Source organism: Dermacentor albipictus, chromosome 2 (assembly GCF_038994185.2).
Source record: "Dermacentor albipictus isolate Rhodes 1998 colony chromosome 2, USDA_Dalb.pri_finalv2, whole genome shotgun sequence".
Taxonomy (NCBI): domain Eukaryota; kingdom Metazoa; phylum Arthropoda; class Arachnida; order Ixodida; family Ixodidae; genus Dermacentor; species Dermacentor albipictus.
In genome coordinates, this window is record NC_091822.1 from 82,599,388 (window position 1) to 82,620,071 (window position 20,684).

The 20,684-nt window shown below is 47.5% G+C and overlaps 1 protein-coding gene across 5 annotated transcripts in view; it reads left to right on the forward strand.

The window, feature by feature from the left end:
- LOC135895825 (2,4-dienoyl-CoA reductase [(3E)-enoyl-CoA-producing], mitochondrial-like) overlaps nt 1–20,684 on the forward strand; it is a 45,909-nt gene that overhangs the window by 18,114 nt on the left and 7,111 nt on the right. For 4 of the 5 annotated variants that reach the window (XM_065424028.2, XM_065424027.2, XM_065424026.2 and 1 more), the window contains one exon: nt 6,540–6,612. In XM_065424028.2, the coding sequence (XP_065280100.1) occupies nt 6,540–6,612 (73 nt within the window). Of the gene's footprint in view, nt 1–6,539; nt 6,613–10,408; nt 10,551–20,684 lie in introns of those variants that run through there. The other variant, XM_070533701.1, reaches the window with a different exon arrangement.

A 20,684-nucleotide genomic window follows, 5' to 3' on the forward strand; every position in this document is an offset into this window, starting at 1 on the left:
GTATATAATAGCTGTGTCTTACCAGTACTCACCTACGGGGCAGAAACCTGGAGGCTTACGAAAAGGGTTCTACTCAAATTGAGGACGACGCAACGAGCTATGGAAAGAAGAATGATAGGTGTAACGTTAAGGGATAAGAAAAGAGCAGATTGGGTGAGGGAACAAACGCAAGTTAATGACATCTTAGTTGAAATCAAGAAAAAGAAATGGGCATGGGCAGGACATGTAATGAGGAGGGAAGATAACCGATGGTCATTAAGAGTTACAGAATGGATTCCAAGGGAAGGGAAGCGTAGCAGAGGGCGGCAGAAAGTTAGGTGGGCGGATGAGATTAAGAAGTTTGCAGGCACGGCATGGCCACAATTAGTACATGACCGGGGTTGTTGGAGAAGTATGGGAGAGGCCTTTGCCCTGCAGTGGGCGTAAACAGGCTGCTGCTGCTGCTGATGATGATACCTTCGAGCAGGACATACCTATGAACACATGCATACGAACACATGCCCCAGTTCTGCATTGGCAAAATTGAGCAGTGAGCCCTTCCTCCCATTGTCTATATATGTAAATGAGGCACCTACCTTTGATGCTACCCTGAAACCGACCTTGGGTTCTGGGTGCGATTCCTAATTGTGTCTGCCATGTTCCAGTAGGCGTGAAATGCAAAAACTCTGGACTGTTCACTCATCCACGAGACATCAGCCTTCTTCGACTACTGTATTTTCTGCTGTACAAGGCACATTTCGCCCCCCCCCCCCAAATTTTAGTTGGCGTGTTTTATGCAATGGTGGAACTTATAGAGTGAAACCTCGGAATGCAATTGGCGGGGAAAATGCAAAAAAAAATGCTTTCTTGGAATTTTGTTGTTGCGAAATGGGACAACCAGAGACAGGGAATGCAATGCAAGATGAAAGCTTACTGTAAAGATTCTGTTAGCTTTCTTTGGCAAGCCTTGCTTGAGGGCATCGAACTGAATTGCGGACAGCACAAACCCATGCGTCGGTCAGTGGTGATGGCACTGCTGTGGAGTGCTATCCTCAGTCAATTGCTTTCAGTGATACGATCACTCACATGACATTTTGCATAACTTGACACCCACCATGGTGCACCAGTGTTTTTCCAGCACATGCTGTGACCCGTGGGTGCCGATGCGTCTAGTGCCAAGCACGAAAGTAATGGTATCTCATATCCCAAAAAGCGATCAACTGAGAATAAAGCTTCATTGCACAAACCTCCTTCTAGCAACGCCGAATATGCATGCATGCCTTTTGGGTGGTATCACCTATCCCTATATTTTGCCCCCTATAGAAGAGATCAGTGGGTGGTACCGAAATCTGCGTTCTTGAAGTAGGTGACCCATATTCTCGGTCACAGTCACGTCCACCGGCATAGCAGCTCACGCTGCAGCCGCTATCTGAAGTGCCATAAAGAAGTCCATGTTGGTGGGACATGGATTTCTTTGTCTTTGCTGCACTTTTATCACCGAGCCGGAGCTTGTGCACTGTGCTATGCACACGGAAACCGTTGTACAAACCATTATACAATTTAAGTGGGCAGAAAATGCATTTGATCATTTTTTTTTACTTTGTTAGCATAACACGAGTACAGTGAAACCTTGTTAAATGGTAGTTGGCCGGAGCTCAGAAAAAGCATGTACATACTAAATGGTAGTATTGCTTAACCGAAATAGCACGAGATCGCCCATTTACATGTCAAAAACGAAACACAGATAGAGTATCATGAAAGGGCAAAAACATGCAGTATTTATTCACTTTGCATAACAAAAGCCAGTTATTTTCGTTTCATTCCGCGGCGGCCTAGCAGCGATAACGACCTCAAGCTTACTGAATCTGCGAGTCAGCTTTTCAGCCAGCCATCTCTTCTCGGCAAACACACGCATGGCAGATTCCTAGTTGGCGTTGCATATTCTCTGTGCACGGGCGCGGTAGGGCTGCAGAAGTCGAGGGGCACCTTTTCATTGCGGGGTGCTGTTCTCTTCGCGATGACTGCATTCGTGAGGCTGACGTAACGCATAGCTTTTGCCACTGTTGAGCCCGAAGTGCCCGCGCTGTCGCTTTCCGTGTCGTCCTCATCACTGTCGTTAAGGGACACTTCGGCAACAGATGCAACGGTGACGAAAACTGTAACCTCGTAGCCAACATCATCTCACAATTGCAGCAGCACTTCTGAAGAACTTCTTCGCATTCTAAATGCCACACACCATAGTCTTGTTCTTGTTGTTGCTCCCTATGAAATGGCGCAAACCATTCTGGGGGATTGGCCATGAATTGGGCGGTGAAGGAACTGTTAGCATTTAAAAAAAATAAATTAGGGCGGAATGAAATAACTATCTTGCAATTGGGATTTAAAGCGTGTACTGTTACAGGTATGAATAATCAATTATCTAGATATTTTTGTGCATATTGTGAACATTATTAGAATGTTGAAGAATTCTAACATGCAATTTGTTTTGTCTCATGCAGAAAGATGCAGAGGGCTTCGCAAACATACTTGTGGCTGTAACCCAGTACGGTAGCCCCAAAGGAAAGAATTATAGGAAAAGTCAAATTCAAGCCAAGCTTTTGGAAGGGTTCCTTTAAAAATCTTTTCCGTTGAATAATGAAATGGCGGCAGTAGAAGTCAACGGTAGATCCCCGTTGCGTGCAATCGCCGTCTTCTTCGTGCGGTGTTCGATAGCACGAACGATGCCCAATTTTTCTTCCATGATGAGCACCCGGTGTTTTTTGTCAGAGCTTTGGCATGATGCGAGTCTGCTTGCACGACATTGAAATGATGTTGATGTGGATGTGGCTTCATGCGCAAACGCACAGGGCGCTTGGAGGCCATTCTGATCTCTGAGGCTTGTCTGACGAGCGGCCTGATGGGGACGATGCACCGCTGTGATTGGACAATGAAAAGTGAAAGGACTACGTGTTAACCGATACATACGCAATAAGCTGGTACGGTTTATGTGGATACAAAACACATTATGTTCAATGGCCGCAGAGTCGGGGATTTGACTTGACTACTTTTAAAACGAAGCTACTGTTTAAGCGGGTACGGTTTAACGAGGTTTTACTGTACGTAATATGGGGTTTAATGTTCTGGTAGACCTTAGATGAAATGCATTGAATCCTATGGGCATTTGCTGGGGATACGAAAATATTTCGTTGTGTGAATTTTATTGTAGTGATAATTTTGTTGTCTCAGGGTATCATTACCGCGGGATTTTACTGTATGTATAAAACCATGCGTGCTAGCACAACAAACTTTTTTTTCCACGAGTACGAAGGTACCGGGCATAGCAGTGTTATGAAAGAGAACGAGTGTTGTTTTAACAGTGGAGTGACCGTGGTATCAGATGTTAGTTTCTAGGGCTCACCCTGTAGACAGTGTGGCAGCAGTAGTAAAGGCCACCAGCATGGCATCTGTGGCGTGGGTACCTCCGTGTTGAGGTAACGCATACAGTCGAACCCGCTTATAACGATAACGGTTTTAACAATATATCAGTTATAACAATGAGAAGCTGCTGCACCGTCGACTTTTGTATGTTTTCCATGGTGAAATGACCCGCTTACTACAACGCCCCGATGCCGCATTATCGATTATAACGATGAAGTCTGGCTGCTGTGTCCGAGCCAAAGGCAGTGAAATGCGAAATACTCGAAGAGAAAGAAAGAAAACGAGAAAGTCAAGCCGCTGCACGATGGGTCGCTGCTCCAACAGCTGCCTTGTGCTCATTTTTCAACCATCTCCGCACGATTCTCTCCCGTCGCCCTTCCACCCCTCCGAACACGAATGGGCTGTGCCATAGCTCTATGCCACCCCACCCTCCGAAACACGAATGGACCGTGCCAACTGCATCGCAAGCAGATTGCTGGCATGTTGCTCCCTGGCTGCTCATTCAGTGCAGTTCTTTGAACAGCTTAATCGCTCACATTCGTCTTTGTTGGTTGCGTCGAAGTCGTTCCTGGCCACGCGGTTTCTCAGCTTCACTTGACTTGCCACTGAAATGGAACGTCACTGATCTGCCCGCTGATCGTCGGCAATGCATGACATTGCTGGTGAAAAGAAAGCGCACGGCTATAGATTTAGAAACTAAGTGCATCCGACGAGATGATCGTCGCCAACGTGCTTGCATCAGATAGCGACGGCGACGATGACAGCGACGACGCATTAGGGCAGGCTGCTTCAGTGTTGTCCTCACAGGAGGCCCGGCAAATGATTCAGTCCCTCTGGGGCTTTGTTTTCGCTAGGAACCTTCCGCTGCATTACGTAGAGCACTTGGATGCCTTGGAGAAGGATGTCGGAAAGCTTTGCGTAAAGCATGCATGGCTGACGGACATAGGCTTTTCTCGTGCAAGCCATTGAAAAGTACATGGTGAGATGCTTGTGGTGATCTCTCCTCAGCGTTTATTCTGGATTTCTCAAGCTGACAGGCTGCCGCAGCAGCCTTCCAGCAATTCTTGAAAGGCCCCTTTTGGGACCACCAAATTGGTGCCTTGGCGGTGCTTGCATATCGCTTGCCACCTGTGACACCTCTTTGCACTTGTTATAGCAGTGCTATTCTTTAACACTGACAGCCGTGGCTTGTTATATGCGATCGGAGTGCCCGGGAAGCAGTTAAACAAGTGAACACAATCAGCGGCCAGGCGGAGGAAGGTGGTGGAGAGGGGCACTGGCCTTCCCACCTATACAGTTTTCTCATATCAGCTCTACCATCCCCCTATTTTGATTTTTTCATGCAACCTGGTTATAACAATTATGGATTATAACAAAGGAATTTTTATGGAACTTGAATATTGTTACAAGTGGGTTCGACTGTACTAGTTTGCTGTTACAGTTTAGTTTTTCCTAAATGTTAAACCAACTGAATTGTCACACGAAATATAAAAAAAAATGCACTACACTTTTTTATTGTTACATAGTGGCATTCAATATCTGCCATTAAGAAAATTCATGGACAGTTACGATACTCCCTAATGCAAAACTTTAGCGCAGCCCTATACGTGTTTTCATTTCGTGTGTCTATATTTTGTATTGTGATTATGTAGGTACAGGGTTTATATTTGGAAGGGAACGTTGTGAGTAGGGTGGCTGGCGTGGACGATCTGCCTCCTGTGCCACGCTGCAAACAGAGTGAAGTGTGGCGCAACTGCCTAGCTAATCAGGAGATTGCGAGAGGCAGCATGTGGGTGACGCTTGGACGTGATTCAAAGCAGCCACCCCATAGAGATCTCCGCTCATGCAGCACTTTGTGTCCATTATGTCTGATGTGTGCTACTTTGGCGCCATCTCATAGCCATCGTCAAACACCTTGCGGTGTACATTGTGAACCCACTACCGGTGAGACCGTGATTACGTGCAGCTGTACTTGGCGTCTCTGCGTGAAGCGCCTAATTAGCCGCACGGCCAACTAGCCCTTGATGTAGTCAGCCATCGTCGCCGCAGAGCCCGTCTTGCGCGGCACTATGCTTTTCTTCTCATGCTTTTGCCATATCCCCCTCCTCCACTTTCCTCTTTCTTTGCTATCGTCATCTTTCGTCACCCACTGCGCTCCGTGTTTGCTCTTTTATCCTTCGCTGTGCTCGTTCACTCGGTTACGAGTGACGTCGAGGCACGCCGACGAGGCATGCCGGCACTCAGCGCAGGAATGAGCGCCTATGAGCTGTGCCCTAAAGGAAAGCAACACTCGGCTATCACCGTCATCAGTTGCCCGTGTGAAAAGTCGTAGCAGTCCAGCAGTAGCTGCACTGCTTCCGGCTTTCAGTGTCCATTTGTGTACGTGTTCAGGCATCTTTGTTTGTGTGTTTGTTCTGAGCATTTCACACTGCAGGGGCAATGCCAGCAACACACTTCAGTAGGCTTACGTGCTGCACAAATAATTCAGAGACCAATGATGGTTAACCAGCAATGTTGTTGGCCAAAGTAGTTCAACTTTGTGACCATGCGTTGGAAGATGAGTCCTTTTATGGTCTTCGAGCGAAGTGCAATAAATGTCGGTTTCCTGCACCTAAGAGGAGTGCTGGTTTAAGTATTATTCTGCTAAAATTTCCAGCTTGCAAAAACATTGCTTATGACAATTTAGTGTCCTGAAAAGGGTGAGTACGGCATTTTCCGATAAATGTACAAGGTATGCTTAATCATGCTGACTGATTTAAATGGGTACATCTTATACGCAGGCAACCGAGGAGCCAAACTGCATCAGCCTTCATTACCGAACCTTAATTGGCTGTGGTATGTGCAGCCTTGGCTCACTTGCGACTGGTGCACTTTCTGTTTGATTCATATTCGGCTGAGTCTCAAAAATTGCTATCTGTACACTCCTGCATTACTCCGTTGAAAGTTGTGGTTTCATTTTGTGCTCGTGCAACTCGCAACTGCTGTTCAATATTTTTTTGGCTAAGCCTCTTGAAAAGAGAATGTTTCTGTTCATAGTCTTGCAAATTGTGAGATTTCTATTATTTCTTGTGCGGTGCATATACACACTGGTACATTTCAATGCTATGTAGGTTTTTGGTTTCTTAAACCGGATTTGTTTTCAGGTCACTTGCTGCAGAGTGGGCAAAATACGGCATGCGCTTCAACTGCATTGAGCCTGGGCCTGTCTACACCAAGGTGAGCTTATTATGGCACATAATGTGTGAAATAAAGGGATTATCTGTTCACACTATAGGACTTTTAGTCATGCTACATGCTCTTTCTTGCTCATAACAACCAATTATTTTTCAGGCATTTTGTGCCTCATTCTGCTTTTTTTTTTCACTCGGAACTTCTCACGATACGACTCAGCTCTTCATTGAGTGAGATAAGTGTAACTTTTATTTACTGAACTTCAGTTTAATCAGAATCGTAGTGTAATGAACATTTTACTGCAATCAACTATATGGACATTGTTGCCATGGGGCTCTGCATATATTTAGGTTATATGTATGCTATATTATCGTGCTCAGTATAAGCTACACTGCTGGAGTGCGTGTCCAAGCACACTGTACGGTTGTGCAGTGACGCCGATCGTGACATGTTTTCGAGTTATCGGGAGAGGGTTTGGCTGTTCCTGCTAGCGCGCATCACCTCCACTTGCTTGCTTTCACTCTCACCCTCCTTTATTCGAAGGAATTTTGTGTCATTTTTTTGTTCATTCTGTATTTACTGAAGAAAAATTGGAAGATGATACAGAAACTTTGCCACCTACCACAGATGGCGTGCGAAACGTGTCAAGGAATGAGTGCTACTTTCATCGAAGAAAGCCTATGCAGATGCTTTTTACTTAAATTGAACACTTTCTGATCGCATCGTGCTTCTAGCGAAGAGGGAGACCTGGTGACGAGATGTGCCGTGCAATATTTTCTGTAGAGAGTTTTAGCAGAGTTGTGCTGCCAACGCCTAACGTGTTGCCGTTGATATTACCGTTCTGGTGCTTGCATGCAGCATTTCTTCTATGGCTGCAGTAGCCGTATACTTTGCTTGTTTACCGGAACTACGCTGATAATACGCTATAATATAACAGCACCCGTTATCAACATACGCCAGTCTCCCGTCAGTTCTAGAAAATGGAGAGGCAGGAAACGCTTTTCTTGGATACGTCAACATGAGGTCGTGTGCAGTGCTCTGACTAAGAAACTTACGTGGCTTCCCAAAAGATTGTCTGACCATCAAAAGAGAGCAAAATGCGGCGGAAATGAAAAAAAGGGTTCCGATATTTAAGCGAAAACAAAAGATGTGCCTCTTTTTTGGTTTCCGTTATTTTTGTATGACAGGAATTGCCATGTATAGCGTAAGATGGCAAAGAAAAGCCAATTCCTTGTAGTCAAAGAAATTAGGAACAGAAAAATAACACGAAAATTGTAACATATCTCTATTGTAATGCAAAGCAAATAACATAGTGAGCAAGCCCTAGTCAAGATATATATATGGGTAACACTGTGAATAATGCGTACTGACTGCATTCAGAATGCATAAAAAACGGAGGAAGGCAAAATTGTAGTAATAATAAAAATAATGACATTTTCTAATATGAAAGGAAATATTAAAGCGCAAGAACACGAGTAACGAGAAAGGAAAATATATGGTGTAGTCGTCACGCCTTAGTAGTGGGTCATGGCCCCTTAAACGGTAATCACATTCTGAATCATTGATGGGAGTGACGAGTAAGATTCTCAATGAAACTGTTCATTTTGGAGTGCATCGATTATTCTTCTACAGTGCTCCATAGCTCATCAGCGGATGTACTGTGCAATACTCTTTTGCAGAGCCTAACTTTTATTGTACCCCATACAGCCTCAATGATGTTAAGGACTGCCTTTTTGGCGACCCACCTGAGACATCGCACCCCTCGCATGCTCAGGAGCTCCTCAACAACCTTTGCAGTGTGGACATGTGATAGGTCTTCTTGGAACAGGAAGTCTCCGTCAGGAAAAGGCCCGTCCAACGTGTAAGGGATCATGACATAATCAAGAATGTCCCAATACCTTGCTGATGTCAGCGGTCCTTCAATACGATGCAAAACGCCAAGTCCATCTCGGGACATAGCGCCCCAAACATTGACAGCAGTGGACCGGCCGCTCGATGCAACTTCCTGCATGTAAAGGGGGTTGTAGTGGGCATTGACGGGGTGCCACATACGTCATTGATCCCAGCGTGTTGTACAGTTTCTAATCGTCCATGGTCTAGGAGACGTGTTCGGTCGTCAAGTTAAGATGCACCATCTTGTTTGCCTTGGAGAAGCATGGCTTCTGGGCCGCAACATGGCTCTGGAGTTCTCCTTTCTCTAGTCGTGCTTTTATTGTCGACACGCTTGCAGACACATCAGCGGCAGCACCGATCTCCTTTGCAGTGCTGAAGGGCCTTGCCTGCACCGCGGCGAGTTTATCCATGTCCTAGAGCAGCAGTCGCTGCACGAGGCAGCCGTTTATGAGGAGTGCCGCTGATGCAGCCTTCATCCCCATAAGCTTGGATGATGCGATAGACATTCGACATCCCCGTCATCTCTGCTATTTGGCGTTGAGTATATTGCTTCAGGGACAGTTAAACTACTCGCAGACGCTGAGTATTTGGCATTCGGGACATTTTCCAAAGTGAAGAACCTGTTTGATTGTGCGCACTACACGCGGCCACTTTCACGCAACAGGGCGCATGGTGCGTCAGTCTGGAATCCCGCATTAAATAAAATGAAGCAAATGCAAAGATCCAGGCTAGATATCGCCTGTTTTGTGAAGCTCGACTTGTCGAGCAAGTCATGGCGGCAGTTATCATTTTCAAAGCTCATATCATCACTGTACAAATCGAGGGCGAGGGCGAAAGCAAACAAGCAGCGGTGAAACGCACTCCCAGGAACAGCCAAACCCTCCCCTGATAACTCGAAAACATGTCACGATCAGCGCCACTGTACAGCCTTACAGTGCGCTTGGCCACCTGCTCCCTGGTGTAGCTTATACTGAGCACGATAGCACACTTATCCATGCCCTATATGTGGGTTATATTGCTACACTTTTCAGTCACTAACGCTGCTCATACAAGGTCTTATGTTCATGATTAAATTATTCCTCGGAATTTGTAGAATGGCAGCCCAGAAACAAATATCATGAAACATAACATTCACAGTGCATGCTTTTTATCATAAATTTTCTCACACTACTAAATATTCAGTGTACAAAACAATATCAGTGCTCACCTGAAAGTGATGTAATTTTGCTGGCACAGCTCTTTACAGGCAGTATAGTGCCACTTGCGCAATGCTATTGCAGGCCCTACACTACATGTTCAAGCTTTTAAGGCTGGTAGAAATTTTGCCGCACCTGTGTAGGTCATGTCCACATTAGTCGGACCCACGTGTAGTTAGAACACCCATCTGAGAAGTTCAAATGCAGCATTAACCCGTGGGTTGGGGCTTCCAACCTGACGTTGGCGGCGAGAAGCCATCACTACTTCCCGTAGTGGAGAGACACATCACCATCAAACTCCGCCACCTGCTGCCCGCAGAATAAAGCAAGTCAGAATGCCATTGCCGTTTGCCGTTTTCCTGAATGCTACCTATTATTTGCAGTAGCGTTGTTGCTTCACCTTGCAGCTCAGTCGTGACAGTTTTCTCGTAATTATGAGGTTATTACTACAGCTCTGCTTCGACATACTTTGAGTGATGCATTGAGCGCCGGCTAATTTGCATGTGAGAATCACATTCTGCTTTCTCCTGTTTGTATGACAATGCGCATGGACTGTTTGGACAAGCTTCTTGATGGGTAACATTTCTGTAGTAGCAAATTGCAAGTAATTGAGTGCTTTATCACAGGCGTATGATTAGGTGTCAAAGGGATGCTGACTGTACTGTGTGACACCTATACTCCTCGAGTTGTGTTGCTAGAAAGGGCTGCAGCGGTTCGAATAGCTTGGGTTTTGCGGTAATTCTTTAATACAGATGCAACAAAGGCACTTCGGATCATGCTCAAGCCCGATCCAGATCAAGTTTGTTGAGCAGCATGACGGTGCAAACGACAGCCTGCAATCGCGATCGACTGGATCGAGATTGTGAATAAACGTGGTTGAAAGTACTTGTGTAGGTGCACTCAATCCGGATCGGACTCGATCGCGATCCAAAGGGCCTGTGTGTCAGGGGTATGAATTTGTCATGTGTTTTGGGAACTCAGCGATAGGACACTCGTGTTGTGTGACATGATAGTAAAAGGCTCTCTCTATACTTGTAAGGTGGCTTTCCAAGGGAGTTTTTTCATGCTTTCTAAGTGTTTGACGAATTTGTTGCCTCTTTCTTCGTTTCCCTTTTTAGTATGGTGATCGCTTCACATCACGTCACTCGCTGCACGTGCACAAAGCTGCCGCTGTTGCCGGCGCTCAGCGGTAGCAACCAGCTGAGGCCATGAGTCCTCGTACCCCCTTTAATAATGGACCCCAGTTACACGCGAGAGCCCCATTGACTGACTGCGAGACACAGATAAAGATTTCGCATGCTAAAGCAAACAAGCGCAACTTACTTGACTTTGCCGACAACAGCAGGGGTGCCCGCTTGTCCTCTCTCTTCTTTTGCACTACCTGCTCCGAAATATTTAGAATTTCACGGACATACGTCGGCACTTCGTGTTTTTGAGGCTGCTGTGGAATTTAATGGCAGGCTTGTGCGAACAAATGCACAGGAGACACAATATTGCATGCAGTCCTTACTCCCATGTTGAGGTCGAAATAGCAGAAGAAATGTATGAGCACTGGCTGGGACCTTCGGTCGGGATTGAATTGATTGAAAAATCGAATTAGGCAGAGTCAGTTTAACGGAAGTCTACTGTATAAACGTAAAATTGGTTGAACAAGTGTCGGTAATTGGGAGGGTGTTTACTTCTCCAATTTTTCATATGTCAGCAGAGCCGTGGTATCTCAGGGCCCCTTTGACTATGGGCACCATGTTGCAGCTTATATTGAATGTGTCTGTACATATGTTCTTCGAGTCTTATGACAAGCTTATAAATGAAGGAGAGCAACATTACCTGATACAGAAATAATTTGTGCGCATTGTTTTACAAATGTTGCTGCAAGCAGCAAAAAACATTGTGAAGGGGTAAACGAGACATATCACTGTGGCACCTTTGAAGTAGTAGTTTAGCGCGAATAAAACCACGGACACAAGGAAGACAGACTGGGTCAAGCGCTTCGGTCAAAGTGGCATCGGTCAAAGTGGCACGGAAACCACATTGGGCAGTCTGCACTCCATTCATGCTCGTGTGTATGCTCTCAAATGTGTCAGCAGCCGTTACTGCCCTTTAAAGAACTCTGTACTTATCTTTGGTAAAAACTGGGTCTCCATCGGTGAGGTAAAGACTTACACTAGCGCATTAAATGAATGAGAGGAAAGAAGAAAGTTTTTTTCGTACATGATTATTTCACTTTAATTCATAATTTCTACGCTTCAATTATTACTACAAATTACTTTCCTTTGCTTTTCGTGGATTTGCCATCTGTTGGCTTCAGCGCCACCAATGACCGCCTTGCGGGAGCTTTCAAAAGTACGCTTGGGATGCGGTAGCAGACTTCAGCACTTTGCAGCAAGGATGGCTGAAGTTTGCAGCTGTGATTTTTCCCTATGTTGATCTGCCAGACCGCTGCGTCAGTGGTACAGTCGCCGACCGTTTATTCGGACCTCACGGGGACTGCGGAAATGTCCGAATAAACAGGTGTCCGAAAAAGCAGATTATGAAAAAAAAAATGAAATCCTTTATTTCCACGCACTTATTCGGGCTCGGCAGTAGGCTTGAAGAAATCGCGAATGCGCCGTTGCACGCTGTTCCGTTTACGCGCAATCAGATAAGCCTGAATCTCGGAGAGGGTCGTACGGTCACTATAGGCAACTGAAAGCACAGTCACTGCTTGTACACGCTCCGCATGCGACGGCAGCGTAGCACATGGTGCGTCAACTTCCGACTCGGTCATCGTCCGGCGGTGCAGCAGAAACCTGACGAATGATCTCGCCGTCGTCGAGTTCTGCGCATGCCAGTACAGCAGTGTCAGCACCTGTGAAACTGTCAATGAGACGGTGTCCGGAATCGCAATGCAACCACTGCGCAAGTCTCGGCAGAACATTTTCCGCGTCGGTAGGGAGCACATCGGAAGGCGACAAATCTTAGGCCTCCCGGCACCCGCTTGCCGGCATTCCGCAGCGCAGTTTGCGCGGGCACTGTCGGCGCCATCAGACACTTGACGAGATGTTTCCGTACACCGCGTTGGATCACGGAAACCTCGACACAGCACACAAACACCACCGTGCCGACACCAGTCGCACAAACGAAAAACGTGGCCTGCTCGCAGCGTCGTGCGTCGTGCGCGAAAAAACAAATCAGCTGCTGGATTGTCTTGACATGGCTTACTAAGCTGAAACCGGAACTGCTGCAGAGCCACTCTAACCAGGCAGAAACGATGATGATGAGCGGGGATTTCCAGTAGCGCCACTTCGTGGGGTAGCAAGGAAGCTCCGTTCAAAACAAACATGGCGTTCAGCAAGTCGAACCATAGCCTCCTATATTTTTCATGCCCGCGCAATGGTGCCGCGGAGACCGTCCATTGCCCTCTCCTTTCCTCCTCGATTTACGCCTCGGCTCTCCGCGAGAGGCGCTCACACCCCATACTACCTAAAATGCTGCCCTCACATGCCAGACCGAGCTACGCGTCGAGGCCCATCGAAGCACCCTAGCCGATCCGTCAAGCAAGAGTTGTGCGATTTCCGTCGTGTTGGTTGCAGGTAAGCGTATGCGTTTTGCAACAGCAGCATGTTTATATACATATTTTCTTGAAATATCAGGGATGCATGACCGAACTTGTAAGCAGTGTACATAAATGAAAGGAACGTTTGTTTACTAGATTTTCCGCGACCACGTGTTAGTTGTTGGCGTTGTTGCAACGTGTATTGCTTTACTAGTGTAAGATCAGTGATTTACGATGCACAGTTCTTATCGTTTCCTTGCGTTACTTTCTTTTTGATACCCAATCAGTTCTCTATCTGCAGTGTGGAATCGGTTGTGGTGTCCTGCGCCCGACAAGATGCCGTACTGCTGTGTGCCACGCTGCAAGTCATCCAGTAAACAACGGACGCCGGGCATATCGTTCCACGAAATACCAAGTGATCCGGAACTGTGCGCAAAATGGCTGAAAGTCATTTCTCGTGAAAACTGGGTGCCGAATACGACGTCGTGCTATTCTACTGTATGCAGCCGACACTTCAGTTCCTCTGACTTTAAGGAAGGTTGCAAAATTCGGAAACTTAAGAAAGATGCTATTCCCAGCATTTTCGAAGAATATCCGGCGTACTTGCAGCCTCCTAAAAAAAGAGAGAGAAGCTACGCGTCAGTGAAAAAGCGCGAGGCTGCTGCGCTAGCCAACCCACCACCGCCGAAGCGACGAGCAGTCATTGATGACAACCAAATGGAGTCGTGTCCGCATCCGCTCTACGAATTGCCGGTTGTCGACGTCGTCTTTGAAGATTTGTCGCCTGTGGACTGCACCGCTACCGAACCGTTGCCACCCGTGAAAAACGGCGCTAGCGAGCGCTGCATCACCGCGACTTTGCAGATGGACAGAGCAGTGCAGGTGTCCTCACAATTCTCGGTTTCTACAGTGGACAAACGAAAGTGGAGACGCAAAGAACGAGACTTAAACGCGCATATTCAGCGGCTCAAGAATACCGTCGACAATTACAAACAAGAAATACAAAAGCTCAAGGAAGAGTGCTTTGTTCATGCATTCCTCCAAGTTGTCGAGAAAGCGAAGGAGAAAGACTTGGCTGCGTCAGTATTAGTAGAACAAGTTAAGAATTTCGGGAAAACGAAACCAACGTGGTCTGATCTGACAGTGCGCCATGCTGTAGTTTTACGTAACCTCTCGACTCGCGCATACGAGCACATAAGGACTACAGGCATTCTCCGGCTGCCCAGTCGAAGCACCCTGGAGCGTTTTATGGGCACATCACGTGGCGAAGTCGGCGTGACGGAACTCGCGAAGCAAAGGCTGTCAACCGAGCTCGCTTCTCATCCCTCATCGCAAGCCAGAGCGTGCTCTTTAATTGTCGACGAAATGCGCGTGAAACAGAGGCTACTTTACCATAAACAAAGGGACGCCTTCATCGGTGAAGTAGACTATATGGTGGGAGCTTTCCTAAGGAAACAACAAATGAGCCTGTGCTAGCCAACTCACTTCTGTGCTTCGTCCTCAACGGCCTTTCAGTTTCGTTTAAAATACCCGTGGCATACTTTTTCACGAGAAATTGCACTGGCCGCGAGCTGCACACGCTCATGCGACACGTCCTGAATGAAGTTGAAAACATAGGATTTTTCATCGTGCGCATTGTCACCGACAACCACAAAATCAGTGTCTTAGCGTTCCAACTTCTATGCAACGGAAGCCTCACGCATTGCATTGAGCACCCAGGAACACCGAATCGAAAGCTTTTCTTAGCATTCGATCAGTGCCACTTGGTCAAAAACGTGCGCTCGCAGTTTTTATCGCGTGACATTGGAAAAGGCGGCGAAATAACGGCGAACCACTTGAAGAGCCTCTACAAAATGCAGCAAGGCAGCCTTGTAAAGCCAGTTAGATTTCTAACGAGAAAACACGTGTTCCCCACAAACATCGAAAAAATGAACGTAAAAAGAGCAATCCAAGTTTTGTCTCCTGCGGTGACAGAGGCATTGAAGCTCCTGCAAGAGCAAGCGGGCCACACATGCGACGCAAGTTTCGCGGGTGTCGGACCGACCGTTGAATTCATGGACACCGTGCACCGCTGGTTCATGCTCATGGACGTGAGCAATTGTACCCAGCACATACACCAGAACAATGCCGATTGCAAGCAGTTCGAATTTACAAGCGATGAACGGTTAATCTGGCTTGAAACAAGCTTCCTCGACTACCTGGCCGATCTCAAAAGCCAGTGCCTGGCGAAGAACTTCTTAACCAAGGAGACTTACGAAGGCCTGGTGATGACAACTCGTTCAAATGTTGAGTGCATTCGATATCTTCTTGAAGAGATGCGCTTTCACTTTGTTTTAACGAGAAAAATGTCGTCTGACCAAATCGAGTCGTTTTTTGGCTGGCTGAGGAAGTCAGCAGGGTCAAATGATCAAACGGATGCCCGAGCTGTTCTGTCAGGTATTGAGAAGACTCTGAAGACTGGCATCGCGTCGGCGGCTGGTACGAGCAACGTAATGGCAGCAGAAGGCAGCGATTACTTGTCAACGCTGCCGCAACAGAAAAACACAAGGGAAGGAACCAGCGAGGAATTCCCTGCAGATGCATGTAGAGAGCTCACAGAGCGACTCAAGCGAGGACAGCCTCTGCTTCCTACTCCAGATGTCGCAGCATTGGCTATGGTCGGCGGCTACTTGGCAAGAGTTGTACAAGAAAATATCAATTGCGAGGAGTGCGTCAGCCTGTTAAAAAAGCCAAACGCCTCGGCGCCCTCGGACTCGCTGATAAAGCACCAAGACCGCGGTGGACTCATCTACCCATCGGGACAACTTTTAGCGGTTCTCTACGCATTAGAGAAATTTATCGGCGTTCTTCTCGCAAGAAGAAGGCACATGAATCAGCCTTTGAAGGAGGCTGTGAGTAATGCCGCTGCAATACTCCGCGAGCACAAAACTTTGATGTGCTCGACGCCAGGACACCAAGAGAACCTGCTGCAACTGTTGCTGACAAAGTTTTTTCGCCCAATATTCACAAATTTTGCATTGAAGGCGACAGACAAACACGACATGGCTAAAGTGTTTGAAATAAAACCGCTGTCACGAAAGACCCTCAAACTGTGAGCTTTGATCTCACAGTTCGGCGCTTTTTGGTGAAGGGCTGGCTCTCCACAACATGTTTTGTGTTGCTTACTTCCACTGTACATTGTGTACGAACATCAATTTAACGTGCGATTATATTTTATAATTCCATCTCAAATACGAACGCCAAACTTGTCTCCACGAGCGCGTGCGCAAGCGGCGGCGTCGCGTCGTCTGCTCTGGGACAGGGTATGGGAAGGCAGCGTGGTCTGGTGGCGGGCGCATGAACTAGGCGGTACGGACGGCGCGCTTTGTTCCCCCACTCAGTGAGCGGGCATGAAAAAATATAGGAGGCTATGGTCGAACGATGTATGGAACCATGCACCGGTCAGAGTCGGTGCATGGTGCTCTCGACCGAGTTGGCTCAAGGAGTGTCCGAAAAATCAGACGAGAGGTTGCAAGGTGTCCGAACTTTCGGCAGTTGTTATACATTATGGTCTATGGGGAGAACGGCGGTGCCGCGAGGCTGACCGAATAATCGGGCATGTCCGAATTTTCGGAGTCCGGAAAATCGGTCGGCGACTGTAATAGCTGCAGGAAAGGCACGGGCCTCTTATGAGAGTGGACACGCACACAATGTTACTGGAATTTGGGACAGCCCAGTCCACATATGTGCCAGGTGCGTCCTGCAGACAAGCGCGATGAGGCCCAGTTATTCGAAGAGCTTGTGCTAAGTAGCCGATTCGTTTTGTTGATCAATGTGGGGTCTCTAATTCTACCCTAGCTGGGGTACTGTTTCTGTGCCTCAATGACAGGCACATGTCGTTGGTGCCGATTTATATTGGTGCGATGCCGGCACACATGATAGTGGTCTTAGTATTGATGAATGCACATGACATCACCGAATAAGTGTTGTCATAGTCACATCAAAAATAGTATAATTACGAAATCGGTAATGGAAATGCGTACATTAGTCACCGAAGCCACCAAATGCACGGGTGAATAAAAGCACGAGTTAGTCTTGCACGGCCGATGCAATTCCACTGTGTACGTCGATGAACTGCCCTGCCAGTTACAGTTTTCACAACCTGAAATTCCCTTAGTGACCTGCATGGGAACGTACAAAGCTGAAATCTTCATAAATATAAGATTTTTTTTTTCAATTATTACAAAGGAAAGACGGCCAGAATACATTGAAAGGTGTAGCAATGGCAGCCAGGGCAAATTGGCAGTGGTGACAAGGCCGGGTTTAGTCCTTTGTGGCGTAGGCATGCACGCCTACACCACAAGGTCACCGTGATGCAGGTTCTTGTGTTCAAAGGTTTTGACGGTTCTCTGAGGCGGAGCCTCCGAGAACCTAATTGAGGACAAAGCCATTGGTTTCAAAAACACACACACACAAACTTCTAATAAAACTAGAAAGAGGCATAAAATAAAATGATAGAAAGAAATAGAAATAAATAGAAAGAAAGCATAAAATAAACACTCAAACAGACACTGCAGTAAGGAACACACTCAGGGCTATGGTGGCGTTTAACCAGTGCACGAGTCCGGGTTGACCACGATGGCAGGGGCGCTTAATAGTCTCGACGTGGAGATGTGGCGACAAGGTGATGAGAGAAGGTGTGCCAATCTCACCAAAGGTCGGGGTGTTGACCCACTGATCAGGCGACCAGAGCACCCTAGCTCTGGCTTGGAGATGGAAGGCAGGCGGTGTGGCGGCACGAGCGCACGACGACAGCGTTCTGACCGGGCAGCTGGGCGTAGTGTTCGGGCCTGTAGCCCGACTGCTCTCGTCCTGCTCATGGGCACAGAAGCTCGCTGGCCTTGGGCAGCTGGCGGCACGATCGGGTAGAGTGGCGACAAACACGAACGGGTTGGCAGGGGGCCCCGGTCGTGTTAAGTCCTGGTGGCTCGGGTCCAGAACCCGACGGCCCGTCTTCAACTCCCGGTCCGGTGGCCGACCTTCTCCTGGCACCGCCTCCTGGAACTTTCCCTGTGTCTCCCCCCGCTTCTGCCAGCGCGCCTTGCTTTTTCTTCCGCTCTGGCCGATTAGTCGTTTTCTGATTGGCTGTTTGACGCTCTGTGGTTTCTCCTAATTGGTTGGCATGTTCTCTTTTCTTTTCTTGCGCCTCACGTTCACGTGCCGGACGCTCTTCGGCATTGTCGCTTTCTTTCCAGCAGGGAATTCGCCTCGGGGTGCACACTCCTTGTCGTCTGCTTCTGTCCTTTCTGACCACCGCACCATGTCGCGCACTACACACATGACTGTCACAAAGTGAAATGATAATAAGAAAGAATTTAATTGAGTATAAAATGCACACACAAAAAGGTGGTCCGCATGCTAAATCTGGTCAGAAAGATCAAGGTGTAATCAATTGGCATACATGATGTGAATTTTTCAACAAAAATCAAACAGCAATACTCTATGCGACAGCTGTTAGCTGTTGCATAGTTAATTTTCACATTGAGCTCTCTTTCCTAACACATGTCCCAAGCAACCATAATGTAGGAAGAACACGGTAGCAATACTGTGAAAGACAAAACTAACTTTTATTGGGCGAACCTGTGCCCACAAGAACAGGCTACATTTATAGTACAACGATAGCGGTGAACACGGTCGGCGATCATCGAAAATCTTATCAACGGGTCAAGTGCGTTGGCTTTTATACATCAGTCGCTGAATGTCCCAGACTAATCACTGGGACCCGCGTGTCTTCCACAAAGTTCTACACTATTCGCGTCGCGCATACATGCAATCAGGTTACATCAGGTTCGGTGACAGACAGCGGATGGAACCATCGATAACATTCCAGAAACTTCCTTTACATGCAGGCGCGCCCTGCGCTGCGTGATAACATTTGTTAAGCAGTGAAACGTGGTCACCCGAGAAAGATAAACATGTACACGTGTCAATATTGAACATGTTCTCATGTGAAAAGAATAAAGCTATAAAAGAAGCGCTTGCCTGTTATCATTCTGATTAAGCATGGCGCTGTTTAAGCGCCTTACAGAGGAGGGGAGGTCGCAACCTCATTCTTAAAGATACAGTCGACTCTCGTTACAACGGACCCTGATAATCCGAAAAAAATGTCTGTTTTATCCTAAGTCCGTAATTTCCTAAACTCTTCTCGTCCGAAACTTTCCCTGTGATGTCTTACAACTTTATTGCAAAGAGTGAGTGACGAACGTCGAGAGTAAAAATGGCTGTGGCTTAGCTAAGGTTAAGCCCAGGATGCGAAGCATACTAGCCTTTATTTTAACGCGACAGCGTTAAGGAGCTCGTGTCGCAGAAAAACCGGTGTCGTTGGCGTCGGCTCAGGCGTGCGGCGCTTGCTCAGGCGCACATTTCGTTGTCGCGCCGAACACTGCGTTGCTCGATGCTGCGACGGTGCGAGCGACGGTGCGAGCGACGGCGCGAGTTGGAGCCCCGTTTCTCCTCTGTCGTGACGTCACGGTGTCACGTGGTATTGAAGGCAACACCGCCGCGCCTGAGGAGCTGGGTTGAGCTCTCGAGCGACGGCGCGAGTTGGAGCCCCGTTTCTCCTCTGTCGTGACGTCACGGTGTCACATGGTATTGAAGGTGACACCGCCGCACCTGAGGAGCTGGGTTGAGCTCTAGTAATATGCTTCGCATAAAAAACGAACAAAAAAAGTTGCAGTTTCGCTCTAAAGCCGAAGCATCGATAGCAAATTAAGATAAGTGTGGCAGCAGCAGCGAGCGAATTGGCCTTTGTGCCGTCTCTCACTTCAACGCCAACCAAACATTGAAAGCACAGCGCACATGAAGCTACCGGCATTGGGCGCACTTTGCACGCATCGCAGATCACTTTGAAAAAGAGGCCTGCGCAGGCGCGCACTTTGTTTGCATCACAGATTGCTTTCAAGATATGGCGGCCACGCAGTAAGCAGCAGCCGCCAGAGTAGAACCCTCCTTTCTCTAGTCCCCCCACCCTCCTTGTGCCTCGTGTGCAAAAGAAGACGGTGCGTTTCCGCTCTGCCTTCCTCCCTCGCGCACTTGATATTGAGCTGCAATCATCGGCTGACTCTCGCAAGTCAGTTGTCAGCCCGTGTCGACACGGCAAAAGTACATTATATATGCCCGATTTTGAAAAAAATTGCAGCTTATTTCGTCCACTGTAGCCGATAGACCGTTGTGGTGTGGTCCGTTAAAAGCAAACTTCGTTGCACGAATAAAATAGGTAGAACATGCTAAGGCGGAAATATGGTTCGTTACATCCGAAAGTCTGTTGTATGCTGGTCCGTTGTAACGAGCATAGGCTGTATCGTCAACAGTTCTGCGTGAAGCAACTAGCAGCAGTTCAACATGTGCAAAGCCACACTTAAGATCGTTAAAAAATATTGGCAGCTTCGTCCGAGTGGGGAAACACTGGCTGTGATAGCAAGATTTAGCATTGCATTTGAGCTTCTTCAATGGGG